The sequence below is a fragment of the Silene latifolia genome, chromosome 11 (assembly GCF_048544455.1).
Source record: "Silene latifolia isolate original U9 population chromosome 11, ASM4854445v1, whole genome shotgun sequence".
Lineage (NCBI taxonomy): Eukaryota > Viridiplantae > Streptophyta > Magnoliopsida > Caryophyllales > Caryophyllaceae > Silene > Silene latifolia.
The window spans coordinates 126,943-151,608 of record NC_133536.1 but is presented as its reverse complement, the minus strand read 5'-3'; the positions used below and the strand labels follow the sequence as shown (position 1 = coordinate 151,608).

At 40.2% G+C, this 24,666-nt stretch overlaps 3 protein-coding genes across 3 annotated transcripts; 1 reads left to right on the top strand and 2 right to left on the bottom strand.

Annotated features, from left to right (window-relative positions):
- Positions 1-607: 607 nt before the first annotated feature.
- LOC141610522 (uncharacterized) lies at positions 608-4,510 on the bottom strand. Its single transcript, XM_074428619.1, has 5 exons — positions 4,031-4,510; positions 2,655-2,779; positions 1,773-2,084; positions 1,506-1,675; positions 608-1,146 (listed from the first exon to the last, which is right to left on the bottom strand). Exons 1-5 carry the CDS (start codon positions 4,298-4,300, stop codon positions 767-769), a joined length of 1,257 nt encoding a protein of 418 aa, XP_074284720.1. The 5' UTR covers positions 4,301-4,510; the 3' UTR covers positions 608-766.
- Positions 4,511-5,426: 916 nt separating this feature from the next.
- LOC141610526 (translocase of chloroplast 34-like) lies at positions 5,427-10,024 on the top strand. Its single transcript, XM_074428622.1, has 8 exons — positions 5,427-5,621; positions 6,045-6,156; positions 6,286-6,393; positions 6,732-6,856; positions 7,678-7,942; positions 9,089-9,157; positions 9,264-9,425; positions 9,658-10,024. The coding sequence occupies exons 2-8, from the start codon at positions 6,058-6,060 to the stop codon at positions 9,766-9,768; spliced, it is 939 nt and encodes a 312-aa protein (XP_074284723.1). The 5' UTR covers positions 5,427-5,621; positions 6,045-6,057; the 3' UTR covers positions 9,769-10,024.
- A 94-nt stretch (positions 10,025-10,118) lies between these two features.
- LOC141610525 (uncharacterized) lies at positions 10,119-11,772 on the bottom strand. The gene is made up of 3 exons (XM_074428621.1): positions 11,561-11,772; positions 11,356-11,446; positions 10,119-11,007 (listed from the first exon to the last, which is right to left on the bottom strand). The coding sequence occupies exons 1-3, from the start codon at positions 11,677-11,679 to the stop codon at positions 10,246-10,248; spliced, it is 972 nt and encodes a 323-aa protein (XP_074284722.1). The 5' UTR covers positions 11,680-11,772; the 3' UTR covers positions 10,119-10,245.
- Between the last annotated feature and the right edge of the window lie 12,894 nt (positions 11,773-24,666).

The following is a 24,666-nucleotide window of genomic DNA, read 5'->3' as shown; positions in this document are numbered from 1 at the left end:
TTAGAATTAAATTACAGCGAAAAATGTTTTGCCAAATTGGTGAAAATACACCCATGGGTCAGTTGATTATTTTCCTGAAATTGTTCCCTTCCATTTCATTGATCTCTTCCTCGTTCAATCATGACACAGACTTTAAGGGTTCGTTTGGATTGAAGGAATTAGAGAGAAGGGGAGGGGAGGGAAAGGGAGGGATTTAATTTCCTTTGTTTGGAAAAAAAAATATGGGAGAAAGGAAATGGAAGGGGAGAGAAATGAGAGGACTTATTTTCCCTCCTATAGAACAAACTATAATCTTTCCAATGGTGGCAAGATTTGGAAAGAAAACATTATTTGACTTTCAATTATACCACCAACATCCTTCAATCCTCCATCCATTCTTCATCTCCCTCCTTCCTCCCCTTCCATTTCCCTTCATATTTTTTGTTATCCAAACACCCACATCTCATTTGCCCTCCCCTTCTCTCCCCTCCCTTCACCTCCCCTCACTCCCCCTCCCCTCCCCTTCCCTCTTAAAATTGTATCCAAACGGACCCTAAAGAGACGAAACTAATCAAAGATATTAAAGGAATGCAGGATTTTTCTTTTCAACTGTACCAAGACTTCGGCAGAAATCGTAAAGGGAGTGTTGAATAATTGACCTGTGTTGTGTTCCCAACAATTTCAAAATCCTTAAATTTATACTGATGTTATACTTCTACACCTCAAAAATAGTCTATAACTGAGATGAAAGGGTAAAAAGAGGTGTCAAAAGTTGCACAGCTACTTCCTATAAATTGACTACAACCTCAGAAAGCTTCAACAATGTGGTCTGGAATTCGACGTGCTGCATCTCTTCTCTTGTCAGCCATGAAGACAAATAACGATTTATTCCGTCATTCCCACAATCACCTTTACTTGCTATTGTCGAGGCCAAAGTAAACCTGGTGATATGCTTAAGGTTTAGATCAGAAGGGTCTCTAATATATTGTTCCACAGTGTCCCTTATGGCATCTCGCCAAATAGGACGGGCTAGCTTAAGGAAGTCACGGATAGCCAAGACCGGGATGCTGACACTTCCGAGAGGGGACTCTGTGTGTCCACCTCTTGCATGGTAATCTGATCCTCCAAGCTTCAAGAGGCCGTAAGTATCAGCTAGGTCGCTGTATACTGTAAGAAAGGCGTTCAACATTTATCAGGAAATTTAACATACTATGAGACAACTTAACATCAACCTATGGTGATAAAATTCTTAGGTAAAGAAGTCTCCTACTTTCAGAGTCGAGACCAGCTTAATCCATATGTATTAATAGTCCTCTTCCTATATACCACTACCATTCTCTCTTCCCAAAACAACCACCACCCTGGCGCTTGTGGCTTGCCACATTACTGCCATAGGTGCCGGAAACCCTTTTTTTCTTCAGTATATTTATTTTATTTTGGGCGTGGGGAAGGGTATCTGTTGTCAAGGAGTAGTTGGTCTGAGGCAGCCACCCCAATGCCATATGTAAGGCTCGAAGATGAAATACCTGCCAGTTTTCCATCACTTCTATAAGCTTCAATTCCATGGAGACCTGCCTCACTTAATCTGCTTATAATTGGTACAGAATTCTTCAAAGACCACGGATGGGCTAAAACAGAAACTCCTCCAGTTTTACGTATGAATTGGACAGCTTCTTCAGCACAAGGCTCACTTCCCCTGTAACCAAAACAATTTGATGCTCAATTTCGTCTTTTTTAACTTATCATAAAATGAAATCGAACAAAATATGAACTTAGATAGTTAGATATCTTACTTAGAGTAAGCAGGCCCGTCGTCATACAGATATCGAGCAAATGCTTGCTTAAGATCTTCAACATGACCTGCTTCAACCATTGCACGAGCTACATGCAGTCTTCCAGGGGCAACTCCACTGCCTGCAATTCTAGTGACATGCTCCCATTTAACCGGCATCTTGAGCTTATTCAACTTTGAGAGCATGTTTTTTGCACGAATGTAACGACCATCTCTAATGTCAGCTAGAAACTTATCAAACTCATCAAAGTTTGATGGTCCGCAACTGCTATAATATGCAAGGATGTGGACGGGCTCTTCGTCTGAATTATCTCTGTTCATCAGTTCAATGTACAAGTCACGAAAATATGGCATAAGCTATCTTCGATAATATATACTACCTCCGTCAAAGAGTTACTGCTCCCATTTAACTTTGATGGTCAGCCAATGTCTATGACTAGCAATTTATCCAATTATAAACGGAGGTACAATGCAAAATTTGTCATGTTTGATGGATCGCAACAACTATTTCCATATTATCATTTTTAATTTTTAGATATACAGAAATATCAGTCAAGACATTGTTTGATCATCAGAGTCAGAAGGAGCAATATAAATGAGATGACGTATAAAGAGTAAGGTACCGCGTTAAATTTGTCAACATAGAGAGGCTGCCCCAGGAGGCCGGCATTGGTTAAATGAGTAAAATTTCTGTATATTATAGATAGACAGCTAGTGCTGTCTACAAATACATATGCATTCAATAGTCGAAGCTCTACAAAAGTTCTTGCATAAAGGTTTTCATTGGGTGTTGAAAGGGAAAATATTTTCGTACTTTGACATGGGGCTTTGTAGATATTAAGTACAGCGTTAATTATGTTAAAGAAGAAACTGAAATTCTTGCCTTGCAGAGAAAAGAGTACTGATCTCAACTCCAGGAATGATCTTGATACCAAACTTACGAGCAGCTCCCAGGGCCTCGGGGATGCCAGCCATTGTATCATGATCAGTGAGAGCAAGAACTTTCACCTGTTCTGAAGACACCACAGAAACATAGATCACACATCTTATCAATTGTTCTGAAGGAATTTAGAAACCTAGGGTATATGTGAAGCTACTAAAGGATCAAGGAACTCGGATCATAGATGTCACGTATTTTGGATGAAAACTTAGCCAGACAGGCTTTTCTTTTTGGGTGAAACATTGATCGGTAAGAATGAGCAACTTTGGTAGCTCGTCTGAGTTAGAACATTAAGTCTCATGAACAGCAAAGATTTCCAAACTAGATATCATTCTCAAATCATCAAGCAAGCTACTGCTCCATTTAAGCGCTCTAACTGTCCAAGAAACAGTGCACGTGTTTTAAAAGTTCTAGTAAGCACACTATCAGATACCTGTGCGACCTAGAAAAAGTGGCCTAAAATATGATAATCAAGTTCAGTGTTTCCTTGCTTACATGAGTTGCTATGCGCAGCAGCGCAGGTATGCACTGCCAGTGTGCAATACCAAGTTATTTATGATCAAAGGATAGTGTGACTACTGTGGCCAAGCATCTAAAGTACAAAACTCAAAAGTAATAGCCACATTACTATTTCGGTGTTCCACACCAACTTTCTCCAATCCCTTCCCCCAAAATTCCTTTTAGTAACCCACATAATACAATATAGTGTGTAAAAGAGTTGTGCTTGCATTGCTGTCCTTTCAGAAACATACAACAAAAATCATACAGTGAAGATGAGAATGGACCTCTAAGGATGACAAAAAAGAACAAAAAGATAGACAAAGTGATACTCATGAATGTACTATCTTCTTCAACAGTACCCTTTATGAATCAGATGATTCCAAGGAATACCATACACAGGTCCTTTCAACATCTTTGTAAGGCCACCCTTAGGTGTCAAGCTTGCATACATCAAACTACTCATTACACATCCCCTCTTAGCCTTACTTATGAGAGGCATTCAGATTTTGTATGGTATCTATATATGGCATGATATTGGCAACTTAACAAGTCGAAAACAGTCTTGATAATAATCACAAATTCCCACCACCTACAAGTGTTAGTTAGTTTAGCACTTAAAGTCATCAAGTAGTTTACTACTCGAAACCCGCCAGCATCAAAATTCAAAAGTGACCTTTGCAAACAAGACAAGAGCCACCAGAAATCAAAGTTGTAACCTTTTTAACATACTTAAAACCGAAACATACAAAAAAAGACGGAGACATCCAAATAAGAAAAACGTAAAGAAATGGGCGGGACAAAGGGAGTAAGATACACACCCCATTATGGTGAGCTCTCTCAACAAGAGCAGAAGGAGACAAATACCCATCACTGCAAATAGAATGAGAATGCAATTCAAACACAATTTTATCAGAAAAACAAGCTGGATTCATAACATCAGGTAAAAAACCATCTTTATTTTCCTGATGATTATCAAAAGATAAATGAACCCATTCATTAATAGATTTCAAAGCCAAAGTTTGTTCAACAGTCATCTTTCTCTTAGCACCACCTCTCTTCTTCTTCTTGTTCTTCCTCCCTTCCCCCATTATTATTATGTAATTAATTCAAAGTTGTGATTTTTTTTGTGGGTTTTGTTTGAATTAATAAGCGGCCATGGAAGAAAGTAATGAACAGTTAACTAGGTTTGAAATGATCCTTCAAAAAAAAAAAAAAAACTAGGTTTGAAATGAAATGGGTGTATGGGATTCTACAGTGGGTAATAGGATGTCTCTTCTGTGAGTCTATGAATCTATGATGTGTCACATTCGGTGATAGATCGATAGCATAACGTTTTTACTGTTGATCTCGGGTTATGTACATCTGTGGACTCTAGTTTTGTTCCTCCAAAATTAAACAAGTTTTCGAGGTCGGATTTTACTATCGGTTGTATTTAGAGAATAAAATCGTGTTCATTTGTAAAGAAGTTGGGCCACTTTATAAATTTATAGAACTTGAAAACTCTAAAGTCTAAACTTTGTAAAGAATTCTTTTAGGAACAACTTCAACTCCTAAGAAGTTAGGAGTATTTCGATAGTTATATCTTTTATGAATGAGCTCTATACCTGGTCAAACCAACATATACACCCGATGATATAATCAAAGGATTGTTATCACTAGTAGGTTAAATCTCAACTCTATAACCGAGTAAAGCGTGATTTGTGTTTGGGCCATAGATGATTAATTGGCCATAGACACAAATGAACTACTCCGTAAAAGGTTTAGAACGGACTAGAAGTCCTGAAAATATATTAGTGATGGTATGCCTTTTTTTTCCTCCTAACTAATCCCCTCCCCTCAGTATCAATTCCTATGGATCCATAGGGTCAATCTACATGTGATTCAACAAATTATTCATCCATAAATAACTCCAAAATATATGTATAGTTTAACTTATACTTAACCAAGTCAATTTAGTCTTGCTCTGGAGTATGTCTCAAATAATAGTTTACACTTACTTATTTTTACGAGGGTGAAATAAAGAAAGTGTAAACTATCTACCCAAATCTTAACGAGTTTCGTAACTTATCTAGGTCTTTGTAGTATACCAAATTACCAACCTAGGTTGATTGGTGAGTAATTTACCAACTTTGTCAACCTATTTACTAATTTATTTATTTTTGGGTGAAAATTTACTAAAATTATTGATGATTCAAGATTTTTTTTTAAAAAAAGGCACATAAATTAAAACCCAAATACACGCGATTCCGTATATTTTGTTGGGTCTATCGCCCCACCTCTTCTCTTGTTAATCTTACCAGAAGAGCAAAGACAAAGGGGGTTCAAGTTGATAAGGCTCTCAGTTAACATCTCAGGGTTTTACCAACAACCCTTACCTTCTTCCTTTTCCTTTTCCTTTCAACAACCTTGGTTAGTCTCTTTTTCAACTCTTTTTCTAATGCAACTTCTTTGTTTTGTCTCTTATTTTGTTAGCTGTTTAGGGTTTCTCTTAATTTCCCATGAATTCCTTTAATTTTGTTCATTGTATGCTTGTAAAGACGACTTCTTTTTGCTTTAGATTGATTTTTTGTACATAGGTTTATTGAATTTCATATGGGTTTGTACATTTCATCACTAATTTGGATTGAAAAGGGCTGTTTATGTTGGTAATAGACTTTTAAAGTTTACACCTTAGGGCAGTTTTGTGCTGTTATTTAGCTTTTTGTTTATGAATTTGGTTGGAGATGTTCCAAGTTTACAGCTTTCAGGAATGGTTATACTGTATATTAGCTTAATGGCGAATTTGTTTGAGATGGATTTTGAATTTAGCAATGTTATTGGTGAATGGAGCAGGTGAGAAATTTAGATGGCGACACAAATGGCGCGCGAGTGGGTTGGAATTCAGCAGTTCCCAGATGCTACGCAGAACAAGTTATTTGAACTGTTGGGGAAATTGAAACAAGAGGTTGGTTGTCTTGATTGCTGTTTTCGCTTAAGAGCCGATTTTTGTCGTTGTGGGCACTACTGCAGTTGGGTGTATGTGTGTGGAATGTGGATTGCTGATATTTTTATGTGTGTGTTTTGTGCGTTGTAGAATGTGGACTCTTTGACCATTCTTGTGCTGGGAAAAAGCGGTATGGGTAAATCTTCGACCATAAACTCAGTTATTGGTGAACGAGTGGTTTCCGTTAGTGCTTTTCAGGTATGCTGTCCTTTTCTTTATTTGATTGTTAGGAAATTAGCATGATTTAGTGCTATACTTATTACTTCTGGCTGGAAAGAGGAGTGTGAATATTTGGTGGTAGTTATATGAACTGCTGCTTTCGTAAAAAGTACCATAGTAGCATGCCGTGGATTTCTGGAAGATGGATGGGGCATAGAATTTTAAGTTACTGCATTCTTATTTCTCCGAGAATATCAATATGTAGAAAGTAATATTATTGTGCATTGACTTAAGAGGGAATAGGGATAGGATCACACGATAGGAGCTACCTCTTTCATCTCAACTTAAGGCTTTATTCTGTGTGTTTTAATTGACAGTCTGAAGGACCAAGGCCAGTGATGGTTTCTCGCTCAAGAGCTGGATTTACCCTGAACATCATTGACACACCAGGTCTCGTTGAAGGAGGATATGTCAATGACCGAGCTCTTCATATAATTAAAAGGTTTGTTCATGATACCAATCAAAGTATTGCAGTGTTTCTTTTGCGTAGGTTACTTTCTACTATATTTTGGGCCAGTTGTTTCCATGGTGCTTACTTGTTACTTCAAGTTTCACCATTGGCTCTGGTGGATCTTTCTGCTCATTAGTCGTTCAATTTACTGTGTAGCTATCTTCATGGTTTGTATTTACCTTTTCGTATATACATATATATACGTTTCTCCAGTGACCACTAACATTTAAGTGGCCTTCCTTCGTAGTGGCATTGTTTTGTGTCAATCACAACCTGCTGATGTGGATCTGTTGAATTGCTTTTTCTTAGTTGTTGAAGTCATAGGGTACCAAGCTGTATCCATTGTTGTTTTGAGCGTGCCATATGAACATATTAAGTTCATATTTTTTTGTCCTGTGTAAACCTCTCTCTTGAAATTGTGCTTTGTTTTTATTTCTTTTTAAACTTCCATACGGACTTGTGCTTTGAGGGTGATTATGGACTTTCTGTTTGTTTGAGGAGAAGGGCTTAGAAGATTTGATAAGGACTACTTATATTATCCCTAGTTGTGTAAAATAAAAATGTGAGCTACTTATATTATCCCTAGCTGCATAACATAAAGATAAGGACTAAGGATAATGTGGCATCTCTACGTGTAAATTCTGCAAGTACAGGATAATAATGATATATCTATCACATAATTGTAAAGATGACCTCTAGCCAAAACGGACAAAATAAATGGGATGAAGGGAGTTTTTGTTGCTTCTGCTGTCACGTACTAATCCAATGTCCACATCTCTGATAAACTTCTTCCTTTTGTCTGGTTGGAGCAGCTTTCTACTAAACAGAACAATCGATATTTTACTTTATGTGGACCGACTGGATACCTATCGAGTCGATACCTTGGATAGGCAGATAATCAAGGCAATAACAGATGGCTTTGGCAAAGCAATATGGAACCGAGCTGCTGTTGTGCTTTCTCATGCCCAACTCTCACCCCCAGATGGATTAAGCTACGAAGACTTTGTTGCTAAAAGATCGGAGGCTCTTTTGAAAGTTGTTCGTCAAGGTGCTCGTATAAAGAAGCAAGATACCCTTGTAAGACACCTCTCTTCTAGATGCATCCCTCCCCCTCTCCTGTGTTCATATATAGCTGTTTGGTTCTGTTTTTGAAAATTGAAATGATAATCTGCCCAATTCTTATACGCTATCTCATGATGTTTTAACCACTTAATGTATATAACCTTGCTTAATTTAACTTTAGGTCAAGGATGATAGCAAGAAATACCTATCCACCCATATTTATATATTTGGGTGTCCATGTCGACATTTTTAGAACCTTTTAAGGCTCTAAGGCCTTGTTTCTAAACTGCATATCAATAACATTATTTTTTCTGGATCTTTAGAGTGTTATCACTATCTGTATAAGATTGTGTTATTCAGAAGTCAGAACAATCATGTTAAATATGATTTTTTTGGTGTCTCAATGGTAAAAAGTTCATTTAGTTATAGCTTAAAACGTGTACATAAAGTTTATGAGAAGAAAATAGATGGCATTATATGTTGGCGTTTTTGTGGGCTACCAATGTGTGTTCTGAAGGTTCTCTTTCAGTGCTATATGGCGGAATCTGTTTATGTATTTATACCATCCACTCTCGCACTCTCATTTATATAGTTTACACAAATAAGTGAAAAATGGAGAATTAGTGTGCAGGCTGCTTTGGCCCTGCCAGTCTACGACTCTATTGTTTGACTGATTTAGACTGATGTTGTGTTTGGTTGTAATATACTTTGTGCAAAATGCAAAACAGGTTCTAAGCATTAAACATCATGTTCATGTCTTCTTAGTGTTAAATCCTTGTATTTACTGTTATCATTTCTGGAGGGAGTTGCTTGTAGATTATTCTAAAATGGAAACAGAAGATATCTTTAAGAGAAATGAACTGGTTCATCAGAGTATAGGAGCCCCTTTTACATTTGCTTGCGACTTTTGTTCTCGTATGGTTGCGAGTCTTACCTTAAAATAAAGACCATGGTTGATAAATTGACTGGTGAAAGATAATAAAAGTAGGGTTGGTGTTATTTGTTTCAGTGACTTCTATGCATTTCTAACTTAGAATTCATGAATGCCTCATGTTTGGATCTTCACCACATTCAGGAAATGCGGTCTTTATAATTCTAAACAACATTTGACAGTAATGTCAAACTGTATAATTTTAATTGAATTTGTTACCTTTCTCATAGGCATCCTCCATCCCCGTAGTTTTGGTTGAGAACACTGGGAGATGTACCAGGAGTGATGAACATGAAAAGGTTAGTACTTGCATTCCTGTTACAAAATAAGTCATACGCCGTATGTATTATTTCTGCTTTTAATGAATATTTCTCAAGTGGTATGTATGATTAACCTTGTTTATAGATTCTTCCTGATGGGGTAGCATGGATTCCAAACTTGGTTAAAGTCATCACTGAAGTTGTTTTAAACGGAAGCAAGGGTATCCTCGTAGATGAGAGATTGGTTGAGGGACCTAATCCCAATGAGCGTGGAAAGTACTTGATGCCGTTGATTTGGGCAGCTCAAGTAAGTTCCTAGGCGTAATACATCCGCCTTTAAGATTTCTCTTTTTTTATAATCTGCTATAACATTTACTCTTTAAATGAACGCGTAGTTTTTGCTCACTTCACTGAAATAGCTAAAGAACGAAAAAAAACTTGTTTTTCCTCACAAATTTACCCTCCAACATTAAACCAACATTACTAGTTTGGCCTATTTTTGTACTTCATATGATCAACTTTGGCTTATGCGACTGCAGTTTCTGTTGTGGAAGCAACTCAGGGGTTCAATCAAACAAGATATTGCCAGAGAAGATAAGCCTGCTTGGGAACTCCGCGACAAAGTTGTTACTCCTCGCAAGTTCTCATAAAATCCACCACCTTTTTTCCGTCAGTCACCGGTTGGTTATAATCATCAGCAGTCTAGTAACTTATGAGTATCAGAAAGAGCGGGAATTTAATTCTCTTTTCCTTTTTTTTTTTCCAGAGAAACAATAGTCTGATATAAACCTTTGAATCTGCTATCAGTAATACTCTGCTAATGTATATCTTATGGTTGTAAGATCTTCACTTTATATGACCTGTTTTATTCAATATGCTTTTGCGCCTTGTGTCCAGAGATTTCAATGTCATTTTCACACATTATGTCCTAAATAAAGCTATTTTGGCTCGTGTTCTCGTTGATCACGTAGGTATGTGTAATTTTATGGTTTTACTTTACTTTACTTACCCGAAACACAGAAATTTATTGTATTATCGAGTCCTATTCATGTCAATTACAGAATGATAATAAGAAGGATGCATTATTTATTATTCTGTATGTAATTGGAGTAGGATAATTAAGCAAGTTACTCTTTAGTCTTTAGTAGCCTTGCTTTGAAGTGTTCTCTTGGAATAATAAGGGTATAGAGATAAAACGCAACACAGGCAATCAAAGGCCCAACCCAATATACCCAATGACCTGTCCAAAGATGACCTCCCCTCACAATCGCTGGCCCAATACATCGAGCCGGGTTCATTCCAGCTCCCGAGTACCCTTTCTTGGTCGTAACAGTGGTCGAGACAAACACCAGAACCCCAACTACTATTCCGATAATTGAACACACCATGAGTGGGCCCAGGGCATGTAACTGGCGATGATCAAATGCAATCCACACCGGCAATAGAAAAACAAAGGTACAAATGATCTCGAGCCAAAGCCCCTGGCTTATATCCAAGCCAACTGTAGTCGGGCCATTTGGGCCCGGTGCGACCACTGTGAGGGTACACCCACCCAAAGAAAAATTACTTGTTATGGACTTGCTAACGACAGCCTCAAGAGCTAAGGCCCCAAAAATAGCACCAATGCATTGGGCCAAGATGTAGACGAAGGCCCGGGAGAAGGAGATGAGTCCCACGAAGGCGGCCGGGAGAGTGATGGCAGGGTTCATGTGGCCACCGGAGATTGGGGCGGTAGCTAGGAGGAGAATTGCGATTATGATTGCAATAAAGAAAGCAATGAGTATATTAGGTGTATTGGTAGTGGTTTCGAAGGAGGAGATCACAATTGTGTCAATCATGAATACTAGGACTGCTGTTCCTATTAGCTCCGCCACTGATGCTCGCCATACCTGCAACATTAACATCATTGAATAAATTAGACTTGCTCGCCATAATTTATATATATTTTAAAACCATCTTACAAAAAGCCGAAATATGTTAATGGGATTATGTGGACTTCATGGTAAGACGGTCCTACAGAATAATTAATCTTGTGTAAGTATCGACTAGCTTATCTAGTATAGTTATTGACGAGTGATAATTTCAAACTTTTATAAAATTACGGATTTACAAAGCCTCTGTTTTCGTCTCTGGATTGAGTGGATGAATATATACTCCGTATTATTAAAGTAAATTAATTGAAATGTACTCTGAAATACGTAAACATAGGAGCAAGAGTAACCTAATGATCAACCAACCTGCAAAGTGAAGAGCTCCTCAATTCCAAGTCGATGAGCAAATATACTCGACACTGGCACCCGACTTTCTTCAGCTGCACCTTGTTCGTTCCTGCAACATGATAATAATTTAGACAAATTTGAAAATGTACAAACCATAATAACAATTTAGACTAGCTAGAATAAAAAAAACATATATAAATGGAATGTGTAGCGAGAAAATTACGAAGGATTAAGAGAGTTGTGCAAAGGAGTGGCGGAAATAGGGAGAATTCTGGCAATAGTAGCTCCTTGAGGTAGATATTGATCTTCATTTTCCGTAATAACAAGAATGTTTTCAGCCATTATTACTTAATTCAAAGATGGAGCTCAAGTTCTGAAATAATAAACGTAGCTAAACTTGTTGATGGAGTTATATAGACACTTGAAATGTGATTAATTGCAGTTGGTACGGTAGGAAGTTGTATATATATAAGCCATATTTTTGACCTTTCTATTTATGAAAGAAACAACAGATAGGTTGGTTACTTTAATATATAGCTTGCTTAATGAATCATCATATATACTCCCTCCTATTCATTTATTTTGTCCCCCTTCTATTTTGCACAATAATTAAAAAAATAATTTTGGACCACACAAAACACTCTATTCCACTCTACCCCACATATAATTAAATTTGGAACACACAAAAGTTACCAAAAAAGGAAAGAGAGACAAAAATCCGACTAGCTTCGATAAAGAAAGAGGAACAAAATGAATGAATAGGAGGGAGTATAACTTATAAGCTATTCGTACCCTTGAAGAATCTACTATCTAGTTATACGTACGAGTGTGTTTTAATGGATCACGGTACTACGTAATGACTTATTTGCCATGTAACTCATGGCTAAAACGGTTTACTAAGTATTTTAATTTAATTATTACGCATTTACGCTATATATGATGGAAATAAAGATGATCGAAACGCCAAAAGAAAGCAATTGCCGAAATGCTTGTCATACTCTTAATTAATTAATTGTTTGAACAACTGCATATTTAATTTATCCAGCTACTTCCAGGTGGGGTATACTTCTCGATTGCTTAAATATATACATGACGCATAATTATTAAGTTATGGTATGTCTAAGTTTGATTTAACAATCAATGTTGGAAGTCCATATTCCATGCATGCATTATAATACAAAGATTTGACAGAGAACTTTTGAACATAGTCCTAATACATATAAGTAACTCTGTGGCGTGTTCAATGATACGGCTCTTTATTGTAATAGCTTCAAACAACGGTATCCATGTTCTGATGATTAATAGATGAACTACTTTCATGAAGCAATAAGCAATTCCATTTATACGTATAATTAACGAAATATATCTAAATGCCTGTGTGTATATATAAGCTTTGATGCCATTTGAGATATGGAGTAATTCTTATCCAGTTATACATACGATTTAAACAAATAATGAAGGCAACGAGATATGGAGTAATTCTTATCGAGTAATATGAAGGAAGATTGACTTTTTCTCGTCTTCTCGCCAGTGACTTGTGCTATTCTCCACAAATCCGCATGCATGCAATCAAGAAATGTATCCATTATTCCAGAAGGCAAGTTGCAAGTATTATTATTGAGTCATTAAATTAATTCAAGGTCCATTCGTCATATATAAGTGCGTTTAGACTAGATAGTCTTACTCGTGCATCCTCCTTTCACACTTTTAAATATAGAAGAGTTGGATAATAAGGACCAACACTAAGGAGGCGCTTAATTACAAAGATATTAATATATCACAAATTCTTATTTCAGACCGCCCTATCCATCTGAAATGGTCAGACGGATACCATTTTCTCTCACAGAAAACACATTTAGGTGTGAGTGGGAAAGCACATGGGGGTGTGTTAAGATTATAGAGGAGAGATTGCATAAGGGGGAATTGTATTATTGATTGTGACTTACATGATTATGGTGAGGGTATTTATAATACCTCTCATCTTAATGAAGATTAACCCTAATTTGGCTAACCCTAATGGTAGCCGGGCCTATTATAGGCCCAATCTCCTAATAGGGTGTCCCACCGCCCATGTGCTTCTCACTTGTGAGAGGTCTTATTGCGGTCTGAAATAAGGCGGTCTTAAGCAAGACGGACTGTTAATATATACTCGTATATATGTTGGTGTTTTATTTTGATTTAGATCAACTTGCAAGAGGTTATATTAACTCGTTTTAATAAGAGGTCTTTAGATTAATCTACAAAGTACAACTAGGTTGAGATATTGAAGTAATTGAACTAACATACTCAGCGACTCGAGTATCATTTGCCATAGATAGTGCAAACCGGAAGAAACATTAGTGATAATATTCTGGTGGCTCACGAGGCCATCAATAAAATCTCGAGCCATGGAAAGGGGAGACAAGCATTATGTGCCTTCAAAGCAGATATGAGCAAGGCGTATGACAGGGTCAGATGGGATTTCTTGGAAGCGGTATTGGTAAAGTACGGTTTCCCTCCGCATTTGATTTCACTCATGATGAATTGTGTCACGACAGTGAGTTATGAAATCCTGGTAAATGGGGTTCCTTTACCACAATTCAGGCCTAGGTGTGGTCTAAGGCAAGGGGACCCGCTATCCCCTTATCTTTTCATCCTGTGTATGGAGGTTCTGTCCCGAAATGTCAAACACGCACACGACCTAAATTTGATACATGGTATTCATTTGGTTAAGGAAGTTAGCCCCATTACACACCTCTTTTTCGCGGATGACTCAATCTTTTTCTTCAAGGATAAGGGGAATTCGGTAACTCATTTAGTGCAAATCATCAAGGAATACTGCGACGCGTCGGGTCAAAGGTTGAATGTGGATAAGTCAGGGATTTTGTTCAGTCCGAGTACTACTTTAGCTAAAGCCCAGAAGATTATGAAGGCTTTTGACATCAAGAGAAACAATGGCATTGGAAAGTATCTGGGTATCCCTGCTGAATTTAAAGACTCCAAACAAGGCATTTTTAACGCGCTTATTGAACATGTCACCAGACGCATTTCTTCATGGAATGGGATTTTTCTTTCACCAGCTGGACGACTTACTCTAATCTCATCGGTTCTATCAAACCTTTCAAATTACTTTCTATCGGTCTTCAAAGTACCGGTAAGTGTGGCAAATAAGATTAACTCTATTTTGACACAATTTTGGTGGACGGGATGTAGGATGGGGCATAATATCCACTGGTGTAGCAAAAATTTTCTGAGCCTTCCAAAGAGTGGGGGAGGCTTGGGCATTCGAAATGTGAAATGTCTCAATCAAGCGTTACTGAATCATCGCTTTTCTGCAAGATTTTCAGGCAAAAGATTTTTGGCACGCAAGAGATCCAGCAAGGTATGACTCCCCGTAGGTGCAACGGGTGTTCATGGGGGACGCGAAGCATTCTATATGGGTTGTCTGTCGTCATGGAGAATATGGGGTGGAAGCCTGGTATTAACTCGAAGATCAATGTCTGGACTGCAAGATGGGTGGGGGGAGAGAGACCGGAGCCCAAAGAAGATTGGCTTAACCTTAGCAATGGATTCCTTTCTAACCTACAGGTACGGAACCTGTTCCATCCTAATGGTAGGTGGAATAAGGTCTTCATTGAAGGGCTGTTCACTGAGGAGTGGGCTACACGGATCCTTGCTATACCAAGGTGTGAAGTGAGGAGCAAGGATAAGGTTTTTTGGCCGCTCACAACAACAGGTGAGTATACGGTAAAGAGTGGATATGGTTTAATATTTACTGATTACATGGCCAAAGTTGGGACGGATAAAGACTACAGTCGACTAAGTGACCGAGGACGACTGTTCTGTCGAAAAGTGCTATGGAGGTTGCCTATCCCACAGATGTGGAAACTCCTGCTCTGGAAGACTATTACAAATGTGCTTCCGACTGGGAATGAGATCATAAAGCGGAAGATTGACGCGGATCCGTTCTGTGACATATGCGGAGGGGACCGGCACATTATGGAAACACCTGAACACCTGTTCAGGGACTGTGGACTCTCTCGAAGAATCAAGGCGGATCGACCCTAGGCATTAGGGTTGAGGGTGCGAGGAGCATTCCAATTTCAAATTGGATTTGCGATCGGTTACAATACTTGCGTAAAAAGGACCAGGGGATGAACCAGGTGATCCAGTTTGTGGCAACTTTGTGGGGCATATGGACAATGAGGAACAAAATCAAATTTCAAAATCAAGCGGTCAACTCGCATGTGATCACGAATATGGTCTACAAGGCAATTGGGGAGAAAGTACACATCTTGTGTAATTCCATGAACTCGAGGCAAAATCGGAGTGAACTGCGGTGTGAGGAAGAAGGAGCCTGTCAAAGGGACGTGGCTGATATTCGCAACGGACACCCGGTATGTGTTGTTGGCAAGCCATCCGGCTGTACGGTGGTACGCGTAAAAGTGGACGCTAGCTGGAACCAGACTTTTGAGGCGGCTTTCGGGTGGATTGCTTATGATGGCACGGGCGGGAACTAGGTCGTAGACAAGTACGCACTGTAGCCGAATCACCGATACAAGCTGAAGCCCTGGGGGTTCGGGACATCGTGGAGTGGGCATGTGAAGAGCAGATTTTACATCTGGATATCTCGTCGGATTGCTTGCAACTTATCAGCCAAATAGCAGGAGTGGACAAGGATAATCACAAGATCGCAGGGCTCTTGGAAGATCTTAGGGGTTCTTTTAGTTTCTTTCACTGTTTATGTTTCAATTTTATACCGAGGCAGATGAATGGCATTGCGCATAACCTTGCTAAGCAAGCCATGAAACTGTAGAACCTTATTTTACAGCTGACAAAAAAAAAAAAAAAAAAAAAAAAAAAAAAAAAAAGGGAAAGTTGTTGAAGCACGCACAAAATTAAATTGGACATAGAAAAGGGACGGCAAATCAAATTGCCTTGTGTATGAATAAGTTCGTTGAGGCAAAGATGTAGTTAATGCTGCAAATGTTGTTGAATTTGGTTTGTCTCCATCAATTTTGCATGCTATACCCAATATATGTATGCATGCATCCGAGATGATGTCAGAAGAAAGGTGCATAACCTTCACTTATACACTTCAATTTGAGCCGTTTGGGAGGCTATACAGGGCCGTGTTTCTTTTTTCTCCCGATTTTTCTACCATGTGTCAAGGATCGTTTCAGAAGTTATCCTATTTGATTTCAACCCCAGTCACCAAATAACAAGTATTATAACATTTTCAACGAGTCTCCAATTTTCGCCTAAGACTGGTTTATCGCACACTGGCAGACTCAAATGTCCTCTGTTGTTTCTCAAATTTCTAAGCCCGCTTTGTCAAACCCGAGAAATCATCTGTGTGATTTACGGATATTTTTGTTCCATAACCTTAAAATCCCCAAAAACGAGTATTATACACTTCAATTTGAGCCGTTCAGGAGGCTTAAGGGGTCATGTTTCTTTTTCTCCCGGTTATTTTACCATGTGTCAAGGGTCGCTTCAGGAGTTACCCCATTCGATTTCAACCCCAAATAAAGAGTATACTAACATTTTTACCCAGTCTTCGATTTTCGCCTAAGACTGATTTATCGCACACTAGCAGCCTCAAATCTCCTCTATTGTTTCTCAAATTTTGTGAGGCCGCTTTGTCTGACCCGAGAAATAATCTGTGTGATTTACGGACATTTTTGTTCTGGGACCTTAAAATCCCAAAAAACGTGTATTATACACTTCAATTTGAGCCGTTCGGAAGGCTAGACGTGGTCGTGTTACTTTATCTCCCGACTTTTGTACAATGTGTCAAGGGTCGTTTAAGGAGTTACCCTATTCAATTTCAACTTCAAATAAACGAGTCTCTGACTTCTGCTCAAGACTGGTTTATCGCACACTGGCAGCCTCAAATCTCCTATATTGGTTCTTAAAATTTGTGAGGCTGCTTTGTCTGACCCGAGAAATCATCTGTTGATTTACGGACATTTTTGTTCCGGGACCTTAAAATCCCGAAAAACGTGTATTATACATTTCAATTTGAGCCGTTCGGAAGACTGTACGGGGTCATGTTACTTTATCTCCTAGTTTTTCTACAATGTGTCAAGGGTCGCTTCAGAAGTTACCCTATTCGATTCAAGCCCAAATAACAAGTATTATAAAATTTTCAACGAGTCTCTGATTTCCACCCAAGACAGGTTCATCGCACACTAGGAGCCTCAAATCTCCTATGTTGCAGGATTTCCGGAAATTTTTGTTCCGGGACCCTGTAGTTTCAAAAACCGTGTATTATACACTTCAATTTGAGCCGTTCTAGAGGTCATAGCGGATCACCCTTCTTTTTCTCCAGGTTTTTCTATAAGGTGTCCGAGTTCGTTTCAGAAGTTAACCAATTCCATTTCAAGCCCTAATAACAACTATTAATCCATTTTTCACGATTATCCAAGGTTCGACGAATGTTGGTTTATCACATACCGGCACCCCCAAATTTCCTCCGTTGCTCCTCAAATTTTGTGTGGCCACTTTACCTGATCCGGTGAGCCTTTTGTGTGATTTTCGCAGAATTTTGTTCTGAGACCCTGTAATCTCTATAACCGTGTATTATACACTTCAATTTGAACCGTTCAAGAGGTCATACCAAACCATGTTTCTTTTTCTTCCGGTTTATCTACCACGTGTCCGAGGTCATTTCGGGGTGCCGGTGTGCCACAAACCAGCATTCGCCGAAACTCGGATTATCGTGAAAAATGTGTTGATGCTCGTTATTTGAGGCTGAAATCGAACAGGTTGATTCCTGAAATGAGCTCCGACGCGTGATTTAAAAACAGAGAAAAAAAGAAACAGGTTCCGGTACGACCTTCCGAACGGCTGAAATTGAAGTGTATAATACATGGTTTTTCGGGATTCCGGGGTCCCGGAAAAAAATTCTTCGGAAATCACATAGAAAGTTCCTCGGGTCATATAAAGCGGCCACGCAAAGTTTGAGCAGCAACGGAAGACATTTGGGGGTTCCGGTGTGCTACAAACCAGCATTCGCCGAAACTCGGATTATTGTGAAAAATGTGTTAAAGCTCGTTATTTGAGGCTGAAATCGAACAGGTTGATTCCTGAAATGAGCTCGGACGCGTGATTGAAAAACAGGGAGAAAAAGAAACAGTTCCGTGATTTACCTTCCGAACGGGCACAAATTGAAGTGTATAATACACGGTTTTTCAAGATTCCGAGGTCCCGGAATAAAATTCTTCGGAAATCACATAGAAAGTTCCTCGAGTCTGATAAAGCGGCCACGCAAAGTTTGAGCACCAACGGAAGACATTTGGGGGTGTCGGTGTGCCACAAACCAGCATTCGCCGAAACTCGGATTATCGTGAAAAATGTGTTAAAGCTCGTTATTTGAGGCTGAAATCGAACAAGTTGATTCTGAAATCGAACAGGTTGATTCCTGAAATGAGCTCGGACGCGTGATTGAAAAACAGGGAGAAAAAGAAATAGGTTCCGGTACGACCTTCCGAACGGCTCAAATTGAAGTGTATAATACACGGTTTTTCGGGATTCCGGGGACCCGAAATAAAATTCTCCCGAAATCACATAGAAAGTACCTCGGGTCAGATAAAGCGGTCACGCAAAGTTTGCGCACCAACGGAAGACATTTGGGGGTGCCGGTGTGCCACAAACCAGCATTCGTCGAAACTCGGATTATCGTGAAAAATGTCTTAAAACTCTTTATTTGAGGCTGAAATAGAACAGTTTGATTCCTGAAATGAGCTCGGACGCGTGATTGAAAAACAGGGAGAAAAAGAAACAAGTTCCGGTACGACCTTCCGAACGGCTGAAATTGAAGTGTATAATACACGGTTTTTCGGGATTCCGGGGTCCCGGAATAAAATTCTCCGGAAATCACATAGAAAGTTCCTCGGGTTAGATAAAGCGGCCACGCAAAGTTTGAGCACTAACGGAAGACATTTGGGGGTGTCGGTGTGCCACAAAACAGCATTCGTCGAAACTCGGATTATCGTGAAAAATGTGTTAAAGCTCGTTATTTGAGGCTGAAATCGAACAGGTTGATTCCTGAAATCGAACAGGTTGATTCCTGAAATGAGCTCGGACGCGTGACTGGAAAACAGGGAGAAAAAGAAACAGGTTCCGGTACGACCTTCCGAACGGCTGAAATTGAAGTGTATAATACACGGTTTTTCGGGATTCCGTGGTCCCGGAATAAAATTCTCCGGAAATCACATAGAAAGTTCCCCGGGTCAGATAAAGCGGCCACGCAAAGTTTGAGCACTAACGGAAGACATTTGGGGGTGTCGGTGTGCCACAAACCAGCATTCGCCGAAACTCGGATTATCGTGAAAAATGTGTTAAAGCTCGTTATTTGAGGCTGAAATCGAACGGGTTGATTCCTGAAATGAGCTCGGACGCGTGATTGAAAAACAGGGAGAAAAAGAAACAGGTTCCGGTACGACCTTCCGAACGGCTGAAATTGACGTGTATAATACACGGTTTTTGGGATTCCGGGGTCCCGGAATAAAATTCTCCGGAAATCACATAGAAAGTTCCTCGGGTACGATAAAGCGGTCACGCAAAGTTTGAGCACCAACGGAAGACATTTGGGGGTGTCGGTGCACAACAAACAAGTATTCGCCGAAACTCAGATTATCGTGAAAAATGTGTTAAAGCTCGTTATTTGAGGCTGAAATCGAACAGGTTGATTCTGAAATCGAATAGGTTGATTCCTCAAATGCGTGATTGAAAAACAGGGAGAAAAAGAAATAGGTTCCGGTACGACCTTCCGAACGGCTGAAATTGAAGTGTATAATACACGTTTTTCGGGATTCCGGGGTCCCGGAATAAAATTCTCCGGAAATTACATAGAAAGTACCTCGGGTCAGATAAAGCGGTCACGCAAAATTTGAGCACCAACGGAAGACATTTGGGGGTGCTGGTGTGCCACAAACCAGCATTCGCCGAAACTCGGATTATCGTGAAAAATGTGTTAAAGCTCGTTATTTGAGGCTGAAATCGAACAGGTTGATTCCTGAAATGAGCTCGGACGCGTGATTGAAAAACAGGGAGAAAAAGAAACAAGTTCCGGTACGACCTTCCGAACGGCTGAAATTGAAGTGTATAATACACGGTTTTTCGGGACTCCGTGGTCCCGGAATAAAATTCTCCGGAAATCACATAGAAAGTTCCTCGAGTCAGATAAAGCGGCCACGCAAAGTTTGAGCACTAACAGAAGACATTTGGGGGTGTCGGTGTGCCACAAACCAGCATTCGCCGAAACTCGGATTATCGTGAAAAATGTGTTAAAGCTCGTTATTTGAGGCTGAAATCGAACATGTTGATTCTTGAAATCGAACAGGTTGATTACTGAAATGAGCTCGGACGCGTGACTGAAAAACAAGGAGAAAAAGAAACAGGTTCCGGTACGACCTTCCGAACGGCTGAAATTGAAGTGTATCATAATACACGGTTTTTCGGGATTCCGAGGTCCCGGAATAAAATTCTCCGAAAATCACATAGAAAGTTCTTCAGGTCAGATAAAGCGGTCACGCAAAGTTTGAGCACCAACGGAAGACATTTGGGGGTGCCGGTGTGCCCTGGCTTAAACGCATTCGCCGAAACTCGGATTATCGTGAAAAATGTGTTAAAGCTCGTTATTTGAGGCTGAAATCGAACAGGTTGATTCCTGAAATGAGCTCGGACGCGTGATTGAAAAACAGGGAGAAAAAGAAACAGGTTCCGGTACGACCTTCCGAACTGCTGAAATTGAAGTGTATATAATACACGGTTTTTCGGGATTCCGTGGTCCCGGAATAAAATTCTCCGGAAATCACATATAAACTTCCTCAGGTCAGATAAAGCGGCCACACAAAGTTTGAGCACTAACGGAAGACATTTGGGGGTGTCGGTGTGCCACAAACCAGCATTCGCCGAAACTCGGATTATCGTGAAAAATGTGTTAAAGCTCGTTATTTGAGGCTGAAATCGAACAGGTTGATTCCTGAAATCGAACAGGTTGATTCCTAAAATGAGCTCGGACGCATGATTGAAAAACAGGGAGAAAAAGAAACAGGTTCCGGTACGACCTTCCGAACGACTGAAATTGAAGTGTATAATACACGGTTTTTCGGGATTCCGGGGTCCCCGAGTAAAATTCTCCGGAAATCACATAGAAAGTTCCTCGAGTCAGATCAAGCGGCCACACAAGGTTTGAGCACCAACGGAAGACATTTCGGGGTGCCGGTGTGCCACAAACCAGCATTCGCCGAAAATCGGATTATCGTGAAAAATGTGTTGATGCTCGTTATTTGAGGCTGAAATCGAACAGGTTGATTCCTAAAATCGAACAGGTTAATTCCTGAAATGAGCTCCGGCGCGTGATTTAAAAACAGAGAAAAAAAGAAACAGGTTCCGGTACGACCTTCCGAACAGCTGAAATTGAAGTGTATAATACACGGTTTTCCGGGATTCCGGGGTCCCGGAATAAAATTTTCCGGAAATCAAATAGAAAGTTGCTCGGGTCATATAAAGCGGCCACGCAAAGTTTGAGCAGCAACGGAAGACATTTGGGGGTTCCGGTGTACTACAAACCAGTATTCGCCGAAACTCGGATTATCGTGAAAAATGTGTTAAAACTCGTTATTTGAAGCTGAAATCGAACAGGTTGATTCCTGAAATGAGCTCGGACCCGTGATTGAAAAACGGGGAGGAAAAGAAACAGGTTCCGGTACGACCTTACGAACGGCTAAAATTGAAGTGTATAATACACGGTTTTTCGGGATTCCAGGGTCTCGAAATAAAATTCTCCGAAAATCACATAGAAAGTTCCTCGGGTTAGATAAAGCGGCCACGCAAAGTTTGAGCACCAACGGAAGACATTTGGCGGTGCCGGTGTGCCACAAACCAACATTCGCCATAAATCGGATTATCGTGAAAAATGTGTTAAAACTCGTTATTTGAGGCTGAAATCGAACAGGTTGATTTCTGAAATCGTACAGGTTAATTCCTGAAATGAGCTCGGACGCGTGATTGAAAAACAGGGAGAAAAAGAAACAGGTTTCGGAATGACCTGCCGAACGGCTGAAATTGAAGTGTATAATACACGGTTTTTCGGGATTCCGGGGTCCCGGAATAAAATTGTACGGAAATCACATAGAAAGTTCCACGGGTCAGATAAAGCGGTCACGCAAAGTTTGAGCACCAACGGAAGACATTTGGGGGTGCCGGTGTGCCACAAACCAGCATTCGCCGAAATTCGGAATATCGTGAAAAATCTGTTAAAGCTCGTTATTTGAGGCTCAAATCGAACACAATGAATCCTGAAATGAGCTCGGACGCGTGATTGAAAAAAAGGGAGAAAAATAAACAGGTTCCGGTACGACCTTCCGAACGACTGAAATTGAAGTGTATAATACACAGTTTTTCGGGATTCCGGGGTCCCGGAATAAAATTCTCTAGAAATCACATAGAAAGTTCCTCGGGTCAGATAAAACGGCCACGCAAAGTTTGAGCATTAAAGGAAGACATTTGGGGGTGTCGGTGTGCCACAAAACAGCATTCGTCGAAACTCGGATTATCGTGAAAAATGTGTTAAAGCTCGTTATTTGAGGCTGAAATCGAACAGGTTGATTCCTGAAATCGAACAGGTTGATTCCTGAAATGAGCTCGGACGCGTGACTGGAAAACAGGGAGAAAAAGAAACAGGTTCCGATTTACCTTCCGAACGGGTACAAAATTGAAGTGTATAATACACGGTTTTTCGGGATTCCGTGGTCCCGGAATAAAATTCTCCGGAAATCACATAGAAAGTTCCCCGGGTCAGATAAAGCGGCCACGCAAAGTTTGAGCACTAACGGAAGACATTTGGGGGTGTCGGTGTGCCACAAACCAGCATTCGCCGAAACTCGGATTATCGTGAAAACTGTGTTAAAGCTCGTTATTTGAGGCTGAAATCGAACGGGTTGATTCCTGAAATGAGCTCGGACGCGTGATTGAAAAACAGGGAGAAAAAGAAACAGGTTCCGGTACGACCTTCCGAACGGCTGAAATTGACGTGTATAATACACGGTTTTCGGGATTCCGGGGTCCCGGAATAAAATTCTCCGGAAATCACATAGAAAGTTCCTCGGGTACGATGAAGCGGTCACGCAAAGTTTGAGCACCAACGGAAGACATTTGGGGGTGTCGGTGTGCAACAAACAAGTATTCGCCGAAACTCGGATTATCGTGAAAAATGTGTTAAAGCTCGTTATTTGAGGCTGAAATCGAACAGTTGATTCTACAAATCGAACAGTTGATTCCCGAAATGCGTGATTGAAAAACAGGAGAAAAAGAAATAGGTTCCGATGCGACCTTCCGAACGACTGAAATTGAAGTGTATAATACACGTTTTTCGGGATTCCGGGGTCCCGGAATAAAATTCTCCGGAAATTACATAGAAAGTACCTCGGGTCAGATAAATCGGTCACGCAAAATTTGAGCACCAACGGAAGACATTTGGGGGTGCTGGTGTGCCACAAACCAGCATTCGCCGAAACTCGGATTATCGTGAAAAATGTGTTAAAGCTTGTTATTTGAGGCTCAAATCGAACAGGTTGATTCCTGAAATGAGCTCGGACGCGTGATTCAAAACAGGGAGAAAAAGAAACAAGTTCCGGTACGACCTTCCGAACGTCTGAAATTGAAGTGTATAATACACAGTTTTTCGGGATTCCGGGGTCCCGGAATAAAATTCTCTAGAAATCACATAGAAAGTTCCTCGGGTCAGATAAAACGGCCATGCAAAGTTTGAGCATTAAAGGAAGACATTTGGGGGTGTCGGTGTGCCACAAAACAGCATTCGTCGAAACTCGGATTATCGTGAAAAATGTGTTAAAGCTCGTTATTTGAGGCTGAAATCGAACAGGTTGATTCCTGAAATCGAACAGGTTGATTCCTGAAATGAGCTCGGACGCGTGACGGAAAACAGGAGAAAAAGAAACAGGTTCCTGCATTTACCTTCCGAACGGCTGAAATTGAAGTGTATAATACACGGTTTTTCGGGATTCCGTGGTCCCGGAATAAAATTCTCCGGAAATCACATAGAAAGTTCCCCGGGTCAGATAATGCGGCCACGCAAAGTTTGAGCACTAACGGAAGACATTTGGGGGTGTCGGTGTGCCACAAACCAGCATTCGCCGAAACTCGGATTATCGTGAAAAATGTGTTAAAGCTCGTTATTTGAGGCTGAAATCGAACGGGTTGATTCCTGAAATGAGCTCGGACGCGTGATTGAAAAACAAGGAGAAAAAGAAACAGGTTCCGGTACGACCTTCCGAACGACTGAAATTGACGTGTATAATACACGGTTTTCGGATTCCG

What these genes read in the sequence shown, in the direction of transcription:
- LOC141610522 (XM_074428619.1), bottom strand. Translation starts at nt 4,300, where the DNA reads ATGGGGGAAGGGAGGAAGAACAAGAAGAAGAAGAGAGGTGGTGCTAAG. An exon ending in AGTACTCTTTTCTCTGCAAG is followed by an intron (nt 2,085 to 2,654) that starts GCAAGAATTTCA and finishes ACTGATGAACAG; the next exon opens with AGATAATTCAGACGAAGAGC. An exon ending in GACGGGCCTGCTTACTCTAA is followed by an intron (nt 1,676 to 1,772) that starts GTAAGATATCTA and finishes TTTTGGTTACAG; the next exon opens with GGGAAGTGAGCCTTGTGCTG.
- LOC141610526 (XM_074428622.1), top strand. Translation starts at nt 6,058, where the DNA reads ATGGCGACACAAATGGCGCGCGAGTGGGTTGGAATTCAGCAGTTCCCA. An exon ending in TAAAGAAGCAAGATACCCTT is followed by an intron (nt 7,943 to 9,088) that starts GTAAGACACCTC and finishes CCTTTCTCATAG; the next exon opens with GCATCCTCCATCCCCGTAGT. An exon ending in GGAGTGATGAACATGAAAAG is followed by an intron (nt 9,158 to 9,263) that starts GTTAGTACTTGC and finishes CCTTGTTTATAG; the next exon opens with ATTCTTCCTGATGGGGTAGC.
- LOC141610525 (XM_074428621.1), bottom strand. Translation starts at nt 11,679, where the DNA reads ATGGCTGAAAACATTCTTGTTATTACGGAAAATGAAGATCAATATCTA. An exon ending in CACAACTCTCTTAATCCTTC is followed by an intron (nt 11,447 to 11,560) that starts GTAATTTTCTCG and finishes ATCATGTTGCAG; the next exon opens with GAACGAACAAGGTGCAGCTG. An exon ending in AGGAGCTCTTCACTTTGCAG is followed by an intron (nt 11,008 to 11,355) that starts GTTGGTTGATCA and finishes TTAATGTTGCAG; the next exon opens with GTATGGCGAGCATCAGTGGC.